The sequence below is a fragment of the Salvelinus alpinus genome, chromosome 33 (assembly GCF_045679555.1).
Source record: "Salvelinus alpinus chromosome 33, SLU_Salpinus.1, whole genome shotgun sequence".
Taxonomy (NCBI): Eukaryota; Metazoa; Chordata; class Actinopteri; order Salmoniformes; family Salmonidae; genus Salvelinus; species Salvelinus alpinus.
In genome coordinates this window covers 5,059,586-5,079,563 of record NC_092118.1, presented here as the reverse complement: position 1 = coordinate 5,079,563, position 19,978 = coordinate 5,059,586, and the positions used below count along the sequence as shown (strand labels likewise).

The following is a 19,978-nucleotide window of genomic DNA, read 5'->3' as shown; positions in this document are numbered from 1 at the left end:
TGCACCCCATGTATGGAACAATCTTCAGAGTTCTCCATACATGTATGTATTAGTGCATTTCGGGCAGTTCAGAGTGTTGATTGAGGACCTCTGCTGAGGAATGTGCTTGTTTTTTTTATTTGTTGTATTCTCTTTAAATTATTATAAAGTTAGGATTGATGAGATACCTTGTAAGAGCTTTTGTGCACAAGCCCCTTCAGTGTCATAAATGTAAAATATTTGGTCATGTGTCAAGTGTGTGCAGAAGGGAAGAGTATCTTATGGAAGTAATGGTAGGAGAGCCACCACGACCAGTGAAGGTTTCTCATCAACCAAGGGATAGTGAAATGCTACATGTTAAAAAGGTGGACTTTGTATTATTTATTGCAATGGTCATAAACTGTACAGTACAAACGGAGAAGTATAAGAAAATTGTAATTATTGTGAACGCAGCTGTACATTTTTGGCGTCTTCGTGATTTCAGTCGAATGGTCTGCCATCACAGGAGCCTGAGCCTGTGTAGGGCTCTATTTTGGAATGGACTGTATTGAAGATGTGGGATGTTTTTTGTTAGTTGATTTGTCAAATTTTGTATGATGTCGTTTTCCCCCAATACAGAAATGGTTTTTATTTTCACATTTAATACCCCGTCCAGCTGGAGGCGGTAATGCACCATTAACATTGGATACCATCCGCCGTTAAACCCCATTGAAGAAGATACAGATGACCAATCACATTCCCTGTGTATTGCCCCTCAACATCACGTGACTCCTCACCTGGCAACAACTGCTACAACAAATCCAAAAGGCTTGACTAGAGTGGAGCAGTCATCATAAAAGTTTGTTTACCCAGACGTTATCCAAATGTGAATACGTTTGCATGAATACATATGATTCCCAGATCCCAGTTGAAGAGAAAATGGTAAAACAGTGCATCCAGATCTTTGCCCGCGTAAAACCCACAAAGAAAACGACCTCGGTAAGTGCATTTTATTTTGTGCAAGGTTAATTTGGGTCACAGCATAGGCTAATTTGTGAAGTAACGCGTTACATCGTGGAGTTGAGTTTAACAGTAATTGACTATGCATAGGTCAGCTTTCTTTATCCCTCTGCGGTATCCACATGGTTAATTAGCCAAGCCAGCTAACGTACTTAGCTAGCAAACAGGTTACCAGTCAGAATTGCCTGTTTCTGCTCAACTTCGACTAACATGAATAAAGGCAGGCTAACGTTAGTTAGCTAATTAATTTGCTAGCTATCGTACAGTAGGCGAATATTAATAATTATATATTTAATATTAGTAGACATGCACTCATAATTGACTGTAGCGCACATAAAGAAATCACAAGCTACCGGTGACTGAAAACACAATCATCAAGTGACGAATTTCCGGCCAAGGGTGGTCCATTTAAAAAATAATTCCTTCCCCCTCGCCGCTTGCCCTGCAAGTGTTTTTATTTCATTATTTATATTAACAACAAATCAATACAGGAAGTACATGTGGGAACAGAAGTGTGTATACACGCCAGACATCATGAAACGTCATCAGAAGTGTCCAGTTAATTTGAGGGCTGAGGGTGGAGTGATGGGAATTCCTGCTCTTTTCAGTGACCCGGCTCGTTCAACTCAGCTCACCAAAAAGAGCCGGCTCTTTTGGCTCCCAAACGGCTCTTTAAAAAAATAGGCTTTGTATTTTTTCAAGTCAAACAGTTTCCGATAGTTTGACTATGATTGGTCTTAAAACAATTCTAATTAAAATATTAAATGAAATCATACTCTACCTTAACCACAATGTATTTAACAATGCATTGGTTTGTTATGAAAAATAATGCTATTAAACATTTGCATTTAAAGTATAACTTTGTAATGTATATAAACAAAATGCATATAAATCCAACCATTCAAAACGAATACAATCTGAACAACATAATAATAGAATATTGCACCATATCAAAGAAAAATAAATAACAATGTGCAAAACTGCAGCATCCCACTTAAAACATTAAACTGGCCTCTCTTTTCTCTCTTCTTTATTGCCATGTGATAACCAGCAGCACACAGCAATGCTGACCATATTTAGCTTTTATGAGAGATTTGCATTCAGAAATACAAGCTGCCTCACTTTCGAGGGGCTGATGCAGTTTCTTCTCTCAGTAATTATTTGTCCTGTTTTTTCGAGAAGACCCTCTCAGAGGGAACGGATGTGGCCACTATGCAGTCTTCCTTTCATGACTTTAGTAAGGCCTTGTTCTTCCACCAGCTCAGGGGCTCCTCCAAATAGGATCAGACCTCCATTATGGCATCTGCTGAGGGATTCCGTCGTGCTGCGGCCCCAGTGCTGCGTCTCGTCAAACAGCATCCAAACAGTAGACGTTTGTGGCACTACTGCTGGTGCTTCTGCTCCATCTGCTCCCTCTTCTTCCTGTTGCCCTAGTGCCTGAGCCAGCTGACTGCTGGGGCTGTCCCTCCCTGCTGCTGAGGTTATTCTTTGAAGAGCCTCATCAATCGCTCTGGCATCACTGAAGGCTAACTTCTTAAACCTGTGGTCAAGTGCAGCGGTTTCTGATAGCATGTGATTATATTCCATTCTGTGGAACTTTCTGTCCATTGATGAACATAGGGTGTCCATCAACTCTGTCACATGTCCTGTGGTTACATCTGCTTCTCTCTGGTGGCTGGCTGTGATTCGCTGCAGACCCTTACACAACAGTATCATTTTTTGAGGCTGTCACATAGCTGAAAGAGAGAACAGTAACTTATTAGTTCAGGTTCATGTTTTGTCTACTGATACTACATTCTCATCTACTGCTCATATACATATATAATACTGGATTAAATAATGATGTAGTAGTAACTGCTTACTACTCTCCACTGATCTCCACAGTGACCTCCACAGCTCAAAGGGTTCCAGGACTCTGCACACCTCCTCCACCACCTCCCATTCCTCTTGGGTCAGAGCATCAACAGGTGCATTGACAATGGCCAGGGTAGAGATGATGGCATCCTTTGACTCAAGAAACCGCTTCAACATATAAAATGTTGAATTCCACCTTGTAGTGCAGTCTTGTTTAGTCCTCAGCTCAGGCATCCCCATCTGGCATTGTGTAGACTTTTTAGTTTTTCAGCACCTACTGTGCTCCTGTGGAAGTATTCCACAGTTGCTTTAACTTTATCCACAGTGGGCTTCATCCCCTTCAGAGCATCTCTTACAATCAGGTTGATTGTGTGGGAAAGACATGGATGATGGGTCCATTTGAAAATTTTCATGGCTTTGGTTATGATCGCTGCATTGTTGCTAACACAACAGACCACTTTTCAACCTACTTGCCATTCCCTGGCCACTCTCAACAGTTCCTCTGCCAAGTTCTATGAGGTGTGTCTGTCGCGGAACTCAAAGCAGTCCAGAAGACATGGCCTTGTTTTACTACAGACATGGACTTTGGCATAAACTGGTCCATAGAAGACTGCGTTGCTGTGGGTCGCGGAGTATCCACTCAGTCAAGTAGGCCTACATCTCCACGTGTGGAGGTGCTGACTCCACCACGATCACTAGCAGGCCACTAGTTTCTCAAAGCTCCGCTACAGCTAGCTTCACAGTTGTGTGCACAGTTCTCATATGCCGGTGTAGGTTGTGCGTAGAACCGGCTTCATATGAGATTTTGTTTTGGAAAATTCTACACTGTGCTCTAACATTGTCTACTTATTAAAATGCATCCAAATGCTACTATGCTTCCGACTCATTTTCCAGCTGTTGTTTTCACAGCTGTCCTTCCTCTCTCTCCTCGACTGCTAAGTGTGTTACTGTGAGTGAGTTGGCTCGGCCCTCCCTCACGCATCTTTGGTTCATTGGTTGACACATCGTGTCTGATTGACAGGAACCACAGGTGAGGCTGTTAGTCTGAGCAGACAGTCAGAACGAATGTGTGTGCGCTTGAGCATTTAGGCCTATATTATTTCATTGATTTTTCTGTTCTTTGAATTATTTAATTTTTTGAATCATTTAAATGTTTTGATATCTTAATTTTTTCATAAATAGATTCAGCTCTTCTGATATGCGAGCCGGCTCCCAACGTTCACCTACAAGAGCCGGTTCTTAGAGCCGTCTCGTTCGCGAATGACCCATCACTAATAGTGTTTGTTAAGTGTTAAGTGTTTGGACCGCAACCCTAGAGCTCGATAGTAGTAGGCCTAGCCACATGGCTACCTGGAATGCTTGTTGTTGTCAATCATTTGTGATTGACAAGTGTTTAACTTTATAGCTACATTTCTCCCATTATTATTTAATGTCCAACCCTCCTGGCCTTATTTCATGATGATTCCTTGGCTGCCTTTCAAACTCATAAAAGACGCACCCTCGTCCACTTACCCTCGCCTTGGGCCCGGGGGAATCTCCCCAGCCATATTTTTAGTTGGTTCAAAAGATTAGCCAAGCAACGTAAGCCCCTTAGCCCTCATTTTTTAAATGGAGTTTGCCAGTGTACAGTTATGTTCACTTCGGGGCCTGAAACGCCCCATAATTCAATTCACGATGATTGTACATCCGCTAAGTAAAGTCCGGCAAAACTTAAAACGTCAATATGGAGTCAACATACAAGTGTCAGTAAAAACAAATGTAAATAAGTTCGAAATTGTGCTACTAATGCACAAACACGTCTCGTAAAAGTAATGACGTTTTTGTTTCGCTAGCTTTTGGAAATTGTAGAAATAAAACATTTTCCTTCTTCAGAAGTAGCTAGGCAGGCGAATGTTAGTTGGGCAATTAATTTGCTAGCTATCATACAGTAGGCGTCTATTAATAATGATATAGTTAATATAAGTAGACATGCAATCATAATTGACTGTAGCGCATATAAAGCACCCACAAGCTACCGGTGGCTGAAAATACTATTGTCACGAACGAGTGACGAATTTCCGGGCAAGGGTGGTCCATTTTAAAATGAATTCCTTCCTTCCTCCCTCGGCCTTTGCCCTGCAAGTGTAAACTCATTAGATGTCTGTCATGATAGGTCATCAGAAGTGTCCACTTAGTTTGAGGGGAGAGGGTGTGTCTGTTAAGTGTTTGGAATGCAGCCCTTGTCTCATACAACAATTCTGCCCCCTTTTTAGCTATGACCACACTGTCCTGTTCTATAGTATAGTACGGTATGGGTGTAGCCTAAAAGGTAGGCATTCAGCTCAGGGTTAGGCTAATCTCTCGAAAAGTCTAGAGACTGTAGACCTAGGCCTGTAGCTAGTACCATTTAGCCTATTATTGCAACCACCCACGGTATTGTGCGCTGCGCATTGAGTAGGCCATCAAACCACAACCACACAACAAACCTTGCCCTGGATTTGAGTATTCAATGGTCTTCCCCATCAGTGTTCTCCCCTAATCACGAGAGTGTCTTTTATGTCCTTTAGACATTGTGTGTGTGTATATTTTGATAAAATACTTAGAAGTGTGTTTTCATTCCAATAAGTTAGCTAGGCCTATTTGTTTTCTCTTTACATCCCAATTCTGGCATGTCCCACATTCGTGTCCAAATTCTAGGAAGATTTTAACCCACTTAACCCTACATTTTCACCATCATTGTAATGGACTAGTTAGCTAGGCCTATTTTGTTGATTACTGATTAATTTACATTTGTCCCTCAGGTAAAAAGGGCAAGCCTGTAATGAGAACTGACATCTGGTTTTAATTTGGTAAATCTATACAATTATTTTCAAAAGAAACATTGAACATCTGTAGTCAAATCATAAAAGCAGGTGAGCTGGTTCTACTCTGGCTATTTTCTGGTGTTTTTGTGGTGGAAAACTGAGCGCGTCAAGCATAACATAGGCCTAGATAGGCTAGAAATGGATAACAAGTTAAATTTTGGTATTTTGTTAAAGCTCGCATTCAATTACCTTTCCATGTTCCACACAACAAGCTTCCATTCGCCCTGTCACTAGGAGTTATGGCTGATTTTAAGAATAAGGTGTCAACCCTTTCACTTTAATTGTCCCCTTTTAACCCCTTGAGATGGGAAAACATGTTTATGACAGAAGGTGACATACAGTGCCTTCGGAAAGTATTCAGACCCCTTGACTTTTTCCATATTTGTTACGTTACAGCCTTATTCTAAAATGGATTAAATAAAACGATCTACACACAATACCCCAAATCAAAAACAGTTTTTTAGAAATGTTACCAAATGTATAAAAAAAATAGAAGACCGATATACCTTATTTACATAAGTATTCAGACCATTGCTATGAGACTCGAAATTGAGCTCAGGTGCATCCTGTTTCCATTGATCATCCTTGAGATGTTTCTACCTGTGGTAAATTAATTTGATTGGACATGATTTAGAAAGGCACACAACTGTCTGTATAAGGTCCCACAGTTGACAGTGCATGTCATAGCAAAAACCATACCATGAGGTCGAAGGAATTGTCTATAGAGCTCAGAGACAGGATTATGTCAAGGCACAGATCTGGGGAAGGATACCAAAACATTTTGCAGAATTGAAGGTCCCCAAGAACACAGTGCCCTCCATCATTCTTAAATGGAAGAAGTTTGGAACCACCAAAACTTCCTAGAGCTGGCCGCCCGGCCAAACTGAACAATCGGGGGAGAAGGGCCTTGGTCAGGGAGGTGACCAAGAACCCAATGGTCACTCTGACGGAGCTCCAGAATTCCCCTGTGGAGATGGGAGAACTTTCCAGAAGGACAACCATCTCTGCGGCACTCCACCAATCAGGCCTTTATGGTAGATTGGCCAGATGTAAGCCACTCCTCAGTAAAAGGCACATGACAGCCGGCTTGGAGTTTGCCAAAAGTTACCTGAAGACTCTCAGACCATGAGAAACAAGATTCTCTGGTCTGATGAAACCAAGATTGAACTCTTTGGCCTGAATGCCAAGAGTCACATCTGGAGGAAACCTGGCACCATCCCTACGGTGAAGCGTGGTGGTGGCAGAATAATGCGGCCGGGATGTTTTTCAGCGGCAAGAACTGGGAGAATAGTCAAGCTCGAGGGAAAGATGAACGGAGCAAAGTACAGAGAGATCCTTGATGAAAACCTGCTCAAGACCTCAGACTGGGGCGAAGGTTCACCTTCCAACAGGACAATGACCCGAAGCACGCAGCCAAGACAACGCAGGAGTGAATGTCCTTGAGTGGCCCAGTGAGAGCCCGGACTTAAACCCGATCGAACATCTCTGGTGATGATGCAGCCACCACTACTCTTGAAAATATCCAGAGTAGTTCTCATTAATGTATTGGATTTGCCCCAAACATAACATTTTGTATTCAGAACAAAAAGTGAATTACTTTTTTTTACAGTATTACTTTAGTGCCTTGTTGCAAACAGAATGCATGCTTTGGAATATTTTCATTCTATACGCACTTTCTTATTTTCACTCTGTCAATTAGGTTAGTGTTGTGGAGTAACTACAACAAAGATGAGCTAGTCATAAAAAAAATATACACTATTATTGTACAGAAAGTGAGTCAATGCAACTTATGTGAATTTCTAAGCACATTTTTACTCCAGTACTTATTTAGTTTTGCCATACGGGGGTTGAATAATTATTGACTGAAGACATTTCATCTTTTCAGTTTTATTAATTTGTAAACATTTTGAAAAACATAATTCCACTTCGACATTATGGGGTATTATGTGTAGGCCAATGAAAAAAAAACTGTATTTAATCAATTTCAAATTCTGTCTCTAACTCAACAAAATGTGGAAAAATACAAGTGGTGTGAATACTTTCTGAAGGCGCATTATATGATTTAGGCCTAGGTAGTTTCAATAATAAACATTTCCTGACCCAGGAGTCTCAATAAATGTGATTATATTTCCAATTGTTGGATATCCTCACTCTGGCTAGATTCCAATAGGAATTAGACATTACGTTGCATGCAGGCTTGATGTGGCCTGTAAACCAAGAGTTTCAGACCACTGCATGTGTAACTAGGCCTTAAAATAATTGCCTAACCAGACTCACTTGGCGAAGGCTACAGGACTGAAATGCCATTGAATACAACAACCATGTCTCTGTTACTAACAATACAGTTATGGATGGTAATAATTCACTCGAAAGGCAAGGCACACTGGGAAATATGCAAACAAGATCCAATAAATTCTCAAGTTGAATTGTATGTTCACTCAACCTAAAATTCAAAGTTGAGTGAACATATAATTTAACTTAGCTTAAGAATGAGGCCTTTGTTGGTTCAGCTATATAAAATATTGAGCGAACTCACAATTGACTCACAATTGTACATTGAATCAACCCCCCCGTAATTTATAAATGCCTCATGAGTTTAGTACAACCGCCTTAACCTAAACTTTCCCATTGTTTGTTTTTGTCATCATTTGAGTCTACACTGCATGTGGGGCCAAGCACTGTGTGACCACAATGCATTTCTATTCTCTGAAATAGCCCTATGTCTATTGTTAACAAGCTAGCCTTGCAAACAACTGTTTAGGCCTAGCTACAATACGTAATGATGTCTGGCAACGCAAGAATAACAAGCTAACACTGTTCTTCTTTCAGGTATACTGTGTGGACAATGAGGAGCCGACGGGTTCCATACTGGAGTTCCTGGTACCCAAGGACCTGGCTGACGGCTTCATAAACAACAAGAAGGAGACCTACAAGTTCAGGTGAGCACCGGGCGAACACACATCACATGCATCACGGATCATGGTATTTCTGTTGTCATTAGGCTTAGAACCTAAAGGCTCAGGTGTAGGGGCTTAGGTTATGACTTTCAACACGTTTTCTACCACAGCGACACGCTCTTAAGTTGAATGAAAATGCACTTTAGTCGACACTGGTATATGGTTGTCACTGTATGGTCATGCTGGGAAGGATTTAACCACTAGCTCTAACCCTACCCTTGCGTTTAAGCCTATCTCTAAATAGCAGTTGCTCATCAATTCCTTCTGGTTGTTTAGCGGGATATCCACAGAACTACATAAGGTCAGAGTGTCTGTGCAAAAGCATTTGCCCGGCTACCAAGAATCCTTGGTCTGGACAAACGCTACGCCACGAACACGGATGTTACTTTCTTCTTCGCAATGAGTCTGGATCTGAGTACCTCCCACGACCCTTCACCAAATGCAAAAAAATAATATATATAGTCCATCAGATTGGTCCAGAAAACAATGGTTTGGCTTTGATCATTGCCTTTGATACTCTGATTGGGTCGTCTCTAACCAATTGCAAATGACTTTGTTTTGTAAAGCGCCCCTCGTTACCACAAACAACTTCAATGATGACAGTCACAGACTAAAGTGTGTAGTGAACGACAGAGCAGCGGAATCATTTAGTGTGTGTAACAGGCAACAAAAGCGTAGACATACTTCTCTTTTCACATAGGCTTACGTAATGGCAAAGATACAATGTCTGATTCACTGTGGCGGTGAAGGCCGCTGTCCTTATAATACAAGGCAGAGCCCTTCATGCCACGCTTCCAAGCCCTCATTTCACAGTTTTGTAGTCAGCCGTGGCTATTGAGAGGCCTCTTAACCACAACAGCCTTTTAATAGATTGCGGAAGTTCCCTTGCGCCTGTTGGAATGAAATCCCACATGGAAGAGCATTAGGGGCGGACTGCTCCCGATGGATCTTTCCCGTCTTCCCAGGAACATTATTTGGGGTGTGGCAGGCTTTGAAGATGACTTAGCCTAACTATGCCCACAGTTTGGAAAATAATTTAAAGGGGTAAATGAGATTGCTACAATGATTTTGGGACTTTTATATACCTAATATGTTTATTCTTGAATAATATAACTTAGAAATACACTGTATAAAGAAAAGTTTGTAGACACCCCTTCAAATTAGTGGATTCGGCTATTTCAGCCAGACCTGTTGCTGACAGGTGTATACAATTTTGCGCACAGCCATGCAATCTCCATAGACAAACATTGGCAGTAGAATGGCCTTACAGTGACTTTCAATGTGGCACAGTCATAGGATGCCACCTTTCCAACAAGTCAGTTGGTCAAACTAGAGCTGCCCTGGTAAACTGTAAGTGCTGTTTTTGTGAAGTGGAAACATCTAGGACCAACAACAGCTCAGTTGTGAAGCGGTAGCCCCACACAAGGTCACAGAACGCTACTTGCACACTCATCTTCTGCACATCTATCACCCCAGTGTTTAATTTGCCATACTGTAAAAATGTCGCCACTATGGCCTATGCATTGCCTCACCCCCCTTATCCTACCTCATTTGCACACACTGTATATAGACTTTCTCTATTGTATTTATTGACTGTATGTTTGTTTATTCCATGTGTAACTCTGTGTTGTTGTATGTGTCGTACTGCTTTGCTTTATCTTGACCAGGTCGCAGTTGTAAATGAGAGCTTGTTCTCAACTAGCCTACCTGGTTAAATAAAGGTGAAATAAAATAAAAATAAAATAGGACCATCGAGTGTTGAAACGCGTAGTGTGTAAAAATTGTTCTCCTCGGTTGTAACACTCACTACCGAGTTCCAAACTGCCTCTGGAAGCAACATGAGCACAATAACTGTTCGTCGGGAGCTTCATGAAATGGGTTTCCAAGTCCGAGGAGACCCACACAAGCCTAAGATCACCATGCTCAATGCCAAGCGTCGGCTGGAGTGGTGTAAAGCTTGCCGCAATTGGACTCTGGAGCAGTGGAAACGCGTTCTCTGGAGTGATGAATCACGCCTCACCGTCTGACAGTCTGACGGAGGAATCTGGGTATGAAAACGCTACCTGCCCGATTGCATAGTGCCAACTGTAAAGTTTGGTGGAGGAGGAACAATGGTCTGGGGCTGTTTTTCATGGTTTGGGCTCCTTAGGTCCAGTGAAGGGAAATCTTATTGCTACAGCATATTCTGTGCTTCCAACTTTGTGGCAACAGTTTGGGGAAGGCCCTTTCCTGTATCAGCATGACATTGCCCCCATGCACAAAGCGAGGTCCATACAGAAATTGTTTGTCGAGATCGGTGTGGAAGAACTTGACTGGTCTGCACAGAGCCCTGACCTCAACCCCATCAAACACCTTTGAGATGAATTGGAACGCCGACTGCGAGCCAGGCCTAACATCAGTGCCTGACCTCACTAATGCTCTTGTGGCTGAATGGAAGCAAGTCCTAACAGAAATGTTCCAACATCTCATGGAAAGCCTTCCCAGACGAGTAGAGGCTGATATAGCAGCAACAGGGGCACCAACTCCATATTAATGCCCATGATTTTGGAATGAGATGTTCTATGAGCATGTGTCCACATACTTTAAGTAATGTCGTGTACCTTAAGCTTAGTTCATCTGTATGACCTCAAATCATGATTACATCTAGAGTTTTGATCTCATGGATTGTCAGTTCTTGCATTCATAGCTCTGTCTATGAATTTTAGAGTGGTTACATTTCTCTATCCCCATCCCTCAGCTGTTTACCAAATCAGTGGCGGGTGACCGATTGCCCCTTTAAGGAGTACGCTCTTCAGTCCACGTTTTGGGTTTATTTAATATGAATATTCGTCAAATATTTGTCTCAAAATCCTTTTTTTGCTTGTCCTTTGTATTGGCCTACTGGAGATCATGGGCTGTTTTCCTGGACTCCGATTAAGCTTACATTTGGACTAAAAAGCATGCTTAGAGGAGAATCTCTACCGAGCATTATTTTCAGTCCAGGCTGTAACCCGGTCCAAAGTGTTAATTTACTGCTGTGCATAGAAGTAATGATTTCTCCTCTATTTAAAGTGCAGTGTGTGGAAAGTCCTTTATTTTCCCACTTCCCTTCAGGTTCCAAGAGGTGTTTGATCAAACAGTCAAGCAAGAGGACATATTTGAAGCCATCGCCAAGCCAGTGGCAGACAGGTGAGACACCCTTTAACTTGTTTTAAACTTCAAGGTTAGAGTGAATCTTTGAAATGTTTTGTTCTAATTTCATGCTAACCATTTTAACAAGCTACTGTGTTGGATATCTGACATTCTCGAAGGTAGACCTAATAACTGGACGACCAAAAGAAAACTACCAACAATTGTAGGCAGGCACTGTTTTGGCAGTGTGAATCCCTATTGGGGTTTTTCAACACAAGTACAGTTGCTTTCTCCATTGTCTGTGGTCCATTCCATTGTAAACTGTGCTGCCCAGTCAAGATTACTACTTAGACTTATAGATACAGGTGACATGTTTAAGGTGGGCCTAACTTCTCCACCAAAAAGAGGGTTGAAAACCGATAGCCACTAATGACAGATCTAGGATCAGCTTCCTTTACCTCAAACCCTAAAAAATGAAAGGAAAACTGATCTTGAGACATTGTTCAGGAACAATGTTCACTTACACACCATTCGTTCACCCCTAGGGCCTCTGTTCAATGTTGCAGCAAGGCCCTGACCACACAGACTTCGCCAGGCATGTTGACGGGTAGCACGTTGCTCTGACAGTAAGCTGAGCTAGTGCGAAGATGGAAATGAAGGGAGTCTGTGATTTTTGGTCCAAACCACAAAGTGGTGAGCTAGCAGATGGGGTCGCCCACGCTGCTATCCTTTGCATGCGATAAGCCTCTCACCCCAATGCAGCGGGTATCCTTCGCGGAAGTTCATCTTCATTTTTGCTCTACTATATGTAGATTTCCCAGTTTTAGGGGCTACCCCTCCCTAATTTCTAGTGCTCTTCAGTAGTAGTTGTGACTAGGGTTGCAAAGGGAGGGTATATTACTGGAAATGTTCTAAGTTTACCAGTAAACTACCATTACTGTGCTATTTGTTCATTTTTTCGCGTTGTTTGTAACTTATTTTTTAACTTATTTTGTACATAATGTTGCTGCTTCCATCACTTATGACCGAAAATAACTTTCGTGATTACTCACCTCGAACTGGACGAAGATTTTTTCTTTAACGAGTCCGACGCGAAGGATATACTGTTTTCTCCACCATTTGCGCGAAGAAAATACGGAGAAAAGGGGTCGGAGGTCGGGCTGCCTTCTGAGAATTTTGTAGGCGAATGCGTAAACCCCCTCTACCATCAGTCCTATTAGCCAACGTGCAATCATTGGATAACAAAATGGATGAGCTCTGATCAAGGATATCTTACCAACGGGACATTAAAAACTGTAATATATTATGTTTCACAGAGTTGTGGCTGAATGACTACATGGATAATATACAGTTGGCGGGGTTTTCGTTCCTTCTGCAAGATGGAACAGCTGCGTCCGTTAAGACAAGGGGTGGCAGTCTGTCTATTTGTTAATAATAGCTGGTGCACAAAATCTAATATTAAGGTTTTGCTCGCCTGAGGTAGAGTATCTCCTGATAGCTGTAGACCACACTATTTACCAAGACTTTTCATCTATATTTTTTGTAGCTGTCTGTTTACCACAACAATCCGATGCTGGCACTAAGACGACACTCAACAAGCTGTATAGGGCCATATGCAAACAAGAAATACTCATCCAGAGGCGGTGCTTCTAGTGGCCGGGGACGTTAATGCATGGAAACTTTTTAACTCATTTCTACCAGCATGTTAAATGTGCAACCAGAGGGAAAAGAACTCTAGACCACCTTAAATCCACCCACAGAGACTCGTACAAAGCCCGCCTTCCATTTGGCAAATCTGACCGTAACTCTATCCTCCTGCTTTCTGCTTACAAGCAAAAACTAAAGCAGGAAGTACCATTGACTCGCTCAATAAGGAAGTGGTCAGAGGATGCAGATGCTAAGTTACAGGACTGTTTTGCTAACACAGACTGGAATATGTTCCGGGACACTTCCGATGGCATTGAAGACTACACCACATCAGTCACTGGCTTCATCAATAAGTACATTGATGACGTCGTCCCCACAGTGACCGCACATACCCCAACCAGAAGCCATGGATTACAGGCAACATATATAAGCTCCCACATTTGACAGTGCATGTCAGAGCATAAACCAAGCCATGAGGTCGAATAAATTATCCATAGAGCTCCGAGACAGGATTGTTTCGAGGCACAGATCTGGGGAAGGCTACCAACAAATGTCTGCAGCATTGAAGGTCTCCAAGAACACAGTGGCCTCCATTATTCTTAAATGGAAGTTTGGACCAGGCAGTCCAAATAGCTCTGCAAATAGACTATTGCAGCGTATATACAGGAGACTGAGATAGGGGGGCTAGGTTACATCCACAGTTAGCCCCGGACAGGGACAACCAGGCAGGAAACCCCAACCACTTTGACAAAGCACAGCCCCCCACACCACTAAAGAGATATCAATAGGCCACTAACTTACTACCCTGAGACAAGGCTGAGTATAGCCCACGAAGATCTCCCCGCGGCACGAGCCCGAGGACAGGAAGGATGTAAGAGCAAGCCAGTGAGTCAGCCACCGTAATGGGGTCAGAGGCAGAGAATCCCAGTGGACATAGTCAGCCAGGCAGAGACCGCAAGGGTATTTCGTCACTCCACAACGACTGACGTTAACGTGACGATAGTCATTCAGCTCCGCTGGATTGTTCTTTTTTAGAACTGGTCGGATCTCAAATGTCTTCAAGAGTGAGGGAACCATTGTTCTGATAGGGAGTTGTTTAAGAGAGTACAAAAGATGTCTGCCAGCACATCTGAGCATTCCTTCAGTAGACTTTGTTCGATTTGGTTCTCTTGAAGACCTGTCTCACCTCCTCCTTCTCAATGGTTGGCACCTCCACTCCATCCAGGGACTGGAGCGCCAATTTTTCCTGTCAGGCTTTCTGTTACAGTGGAGAAGTCGTGATTATCAAAACAGTTAAAAGTAATGAGTTCATTGACAAACTGTTCCTCTTCCTTCATGTTTTTCCCTTTGGTTTTCTTTTTGGCTTGCTCGGTGAGGGTTGCCAGACTTTGCTAGGCCTGCCTGAGATTCCCCGCGTGGAATATGTTTTCCACTTTCTTTTTGTAGTTGCCCTTAGCCTGGGCTATTTGTTGTTTTACTGTCCTCTACAAGGTTTTCACATCCTGTTTGTTGCCAGCAGAAAAAGATGTGTGTTTAAGATCTGCAGAAATGGCTTGTTATTTGGATCGCATTTCACCATCTTTGTAGGGGCTAACATGCCCTCAGAGAAATGGATTTAGACAGTCACTACTCATACGAACTCAAGGGTATAAACCATTATAAAACTGTCCCAGTTTGTACAGGACAAACAGCTTTGCAGGCTTTCTATAGCTTTCTCTTACCATATCTTGACTGCCCTTTCCTTAATCTTTTCCTGTTTCACTTTCTTTGAATGTTGCCAGTAATTGAATTGCATAGTGGTCCGATGTCCTCACTGGGGGCTTCAGTAACTTATATGCCCCTTTTTTATTATTGCCGTAACACAAATCCATTTTACTATCTCCCCATGGGCTACAAGTAACATTGTTCACAGTTCGGTAGGACAGTAATGAAGTGAGAAGGAGTTAAAATACAGTATAAATAAAGAGGTGTGGAGGAAAATAGAGAGAGTAGAGAGGAGTAGGTCTAAGGGATGGCGAAGTGCCCTAAGAAGGGCTTTGTCCGTCTCCAGGAAGACTGGCGTGTAAACAGGAAGAAGTGTTTGGAAACACCCAGGCTTAAGTGGTTGAGCCCAGGCCACATCATTAGGACGGTCGTTATGACACAGAACCAGTGTCCGTCTTTCCTCTTTTCCCCATTGCAGGCATGAGCCACTCTTGTTAGGGATAAGCTGTTTCCAACAGGGCCTCTATTTCCTATTTAGTGCACTACTTTTGACCAGGGCCCATAGGGCTCTCTTCAAATGTAGTGCACTTTATAGGGAATAGGGGGACACTTGCAACGCAGACCATAGTGTCTGCCCAACAACGTTCATCCCAGCCAGAGCAACCCACCCTTCTAATGAATGGATGTAGTTTTTGGATAGACTGATGAATGAGACCATTTCTTTTCTTTTTTGTAGATGGTACAGCAGGTTTTCGTAGAAGGCGTACAGGAGTGGAAGAGCTAATGCTCACCGCACTAAAATAAGGGTTTGAATGTCCCAAACAAAACTAGCTTGAGGCTGAAATCTTTGGAAAGATTTCAATTCAATGATTCACAGTGTAATACTGTTGCTATAGGCCTATAAAGTGTATTAACTGATATCTGGTTCCTTAAATTTGACATCATGGAGAGGACAGAATGTATGCCTTTGCAGTAATTTGTAATTTCGCAATGAAGAGCCGGTTTTCTGCCAACCTACCCCAGACCTGTCTTTCCTTCCCACGGACCTTCGTTAGCAATCCATTTGGATGTACATTTCATTCAATTACAGGTTCAGGTCCCTTCAAAATGGTTTCCATTCCATGTCGCTCTTCTGCACGTGTGGTGTCTTGTTGAATGCCAAACCAAAATATATTCTCACCAAGACACCAACCAGACACAAAACCCTGCTGACTGGGTTTGGGCCCTCCTTCACTCAACCAAGACATTCCTGCTCACCGGCAGATTAGTCTGTCTGTGGCCATCGCTGTGTGTCTTTCGCTACAATCTTTTCCTGTAGATTTAAAGTGTCAGCTTCAATTCAATCAATTGTCGGGGAGTTTTAGGTTGGTTTCCTCTTAACGGTGGGATAACGTTGGCTTGACAGGGGTGGTGCTTCCCTGTCCGCCACTTAAACCAACGTGTCTTGAGTGCCTGAGGCTGGTCTAGCAGGTAACGCCACCGCCTGCAGCACATACAGATTTACGATCTTAATTGGAGCCAATTTGCTACAGCAGGAAAATAATCCTGCAGCAGCAGTGAATTATTATGTGGATTGTAATTAATGGACATGTTTGTAGGGGTTGACACATCCAATTAGGAAATTACAAACTTCAGAAGCCTTTTTAAACCTCAAATATACTACAAGTTTTACACTACCGTTCAAAAGATTGGGGTCACTTAGAAATGTCTTTGTTTTTGAAAGAAAAACATATTTTTTGTCCAATAAAATAACATAAAATTGATCAGAAATACAGTGTAGACATTGGTAATGCTGTAAATGACTATTGTAGCTGGAAACAGCAGATTTTTTATGGAATATCTACGTAAGCGTACAGAGGCCCATTATCAGCAAACGTCACTCCTGTGTTCCAATGGCACGTTGTGTTAGCTAATCCAAGTTTATCATTTTAAAAGGCTAATTGATCATTAGAAAAGCCTTTTGCAATTATAGTAGCACAGCTGAAAACTGCTGTGCTGATTAAAGAAGCAATAAAACTGTCCTTCTTTAGACTAGTCAGTATCTGGACTAGTATCTGGAGTATCAGCATTTGGGGTTCGATTACAGGCTCAAAATGGTCAGAAACAAAGAACTTTCTTCTGAAACTCGTCAGTCTATTCTTGTTCTGAGAAATGAAGGCTATTCCATGCGAGAAATTGCCAAGAAACTGAAGATCTCGTACAACGCTGTGTATTACTCCCTTCACAAAAAGCGCAAACTGGCCCTAACCAGAATAGAAAGAGGAGTGTGAGGCCCCGGTGCACAACGAGTGTCTAGTTTGAGAAACAGACGCCTCACAAGTCCTCAACTGGCAGCTTCATTAAATAGTACCCACAAAACACCAGTCTCAACGTCAACAGTGAAGAGGCGACTCCTGGATGCTGGCCTTCTAGGCATCGTTCTTCTGTCCAGTGTCTGTGTTCTTTTGCCCATCTTAATCTTTTATTTTTATTGGCCAGTCTGAGATATTGCTTTTTCTTTGCAACTCTGCCTAGAAGGCCAGCATCCCGGAGTCGCCCTTCACTGTTGATGTTGAGACTGGGGTTTTATGGGTACTATTTAATGAAGCTGCCAGTTGAGGACTTGTGAGGCGTCTCTTTCTCTGTACTTTATAGAATAGTTACACCATTGTATTTGCATCTCATAATGGTGGGCAAATGTTTATTTGGGTTCTGTCTTACCTGCTAGTTAAAAGAACATTACACTTTCGATCCGATGTTTGTGAGATGTTTTCAGATCTCCAAAGTTGACGGATGTCAAGTTGAAACCACGTCCCATCACATTGGTTGTGTAGATCCATCTAGCCTATATGTTTCAATCCCAAATGAATGGGAAAAATATGGACCACATTAGACAGTACTCATATTTTCCATTTAGTGGTTAAGTGAGGCATGCAGCTAGATCTACACAATCGATGTCATTAGATGTGGTTTCAGCTTGACATTAGTCTACTTTTGAGGTCTGAATACATTTCACAAACTTACATTTTTTAGTGAAATGTCTCTTTAAGTTTTCCCTCCAGAAGCCAAATTGAGCTTGATGTTGTTTTTTGTTTGTCTGGGCACTATGTGGGCTGGATGCAACAGTATCAAATCAAATTGTATTGGTCACATACACATGGTTAGCAGATGTTAATGCGAGTGTAGCGGAATGCTTGTGCTTCTAGTACCGACAATGCAGCAATATCTAACAAGTAATCAAACAAAATCACAACGACTACCTTGTACACACAAACGTAGGGATGAATAAGAATATGTACATAAAAATCTATCAATGAGCGATGACAGTGCGGCATAGGCAAGATGCAGCAGATGGTATAGAATATAGTATATACAGTGGGGAGAACAAGTATTTGATACACTGCCGATTTTGAAGGTTTTCCTACTTACAAAGCATGTAGAGGTCTGTAATTTTTATCATAGGTACACTTCAACTGTGAGAGACGGAATCTAAAACAAAAATCCAGAAAATCACATTGTATGATTTTTAAGTAATTAAATTGCATTTTATTGCGTGACATAAGTATTTGATACATCAGAAAAGCAGAACTTAATATTTGGTACAGAAACCTTTGTTTGCAATTACAAAGATCATACGTTTCCTGTAGTTATTGACCAGGTTTGCACACACTGCAGCAGGGATTTTGGCCCACTCCTCCATACATACCTTCTCCAGATCCTTCAGGTTTCGGGGCTGTCGGTGGGCAATACGGACGTTCAGCTCCCTCCAAAGATTTTCTATTGGGTTCAGGTCTGGAGACTGGCTAGGCCACTCCAGGACCTTGAGATGCTTCTTACGGAGCCACTCCTTAGTTGCCCTGGCTGTGTGTTTCGGGTCGTTGTCATGCTGGAAGATCCAGCCACGACCCATCTTCAATGCTCTTACTGAAGGAAGGAGGTTTTTGGCCAAGATCTCGCGATACATGGCCCCATCCATCCTCCCCTCAATACGGTGCAGTCGTCCTGTCCCCTTTGCAGAAAAGCATCCCCAAAGAATTATGTTTCCACCTCCATGCTTCACGGTTGGGAGGGTGTTCTTGGGGTTGTACTCAACCTTCTTCTTCCTCCAAACACGGCGAGTGGAGTTTAGACCAAAAAGCTCTATTTTTGTCTCATCAGACCACATGACCTTCTCCCATTCCTCCTCTGGATCATCCAGATGGTCATTGGCAAACTTCAGACGGGCCTGGACATGCGCTGGCTTGAGCAGGGGGACCTTGCGTGCGCTGCAGGATTTCAATCCATGACAGCGTAGTGTGTTACTAATGGTTTTCTTTGAGACTGTGGTCCCAGCTCTCTTCAGGTCATTGACCAGGTCCTGCCGTGTAGTTCTGGGCTGATCCCTCACCTTCCTTATGATCATTGATGCCCCACGAGGTGAGATCTTGCATGGAGCCCCAGACCGAGGGTGATTGACCGTCATCTTGAACATCTTCCATTTTCTAATAATTGCGCCAACAGTTGTTGCCTTCTCACCAAGCTGCTTGCCTATTGTCCTGTAGCCCATCCCAGCCTTGTGCAGGTCTACAATTTTATCCCTGATGTCCTTACACAGCTCTCTGGTCTTGGCCATTGTGGAGAGATTGGAGTCTGTTTGATTGAGTGTGTGTACAGGTGTCTTTTATACAGGTAACAAGTTCAAACAGGTGCAGTTAATACAGGTAATGAGTGGAGAACAGGAGGGCTTCTAAAAGAAAAACTAACAGGTCTGTGAGAGCCGGAATTCTTACTGGTTGGTAGGTGATCAAATACTTATGTCACGCAATAAAATGCAATTTAATTACTTAAAAATCATACAATGTGATTTTCTGGATTTTTGTTTTAGATTCCGTCTCTCACAGTTGAAGTGTACCTATGATAAAAATT

At 42.5% G+C, this 19,978-nt stretch overlaps 1 protein-coding gene across 1 annotated transcript in view; it reads left to right on the top strand.

The window, feature by feature from the left end:
* The first annotated feature begins 733 nt into the window (after positions 1-733).
* kif6 (kinesin family member 6) overlaps positions 734-19,978 on the top strand; it is a 176,842-nt gene continuing 157,597 nt past the window's right edge. Inside the window, exons 1-3 of the mRNA XM_071381208.1 lie at positions 734-957; positions 8,505-8,614; positions 11,726-11,800. Of these exons, the coding sequence (XP_071237309.1) occupies positions 859-957; positions 8,505-8,614; positions 11,726-11,800 (284 nt within the window). The 5' untranslated portion in view covers positions 734-858. The remainder of the gene's footprint in view (positions 958-8,504; positions 8,615-11,725; positions 11,801-19,978) is intronic.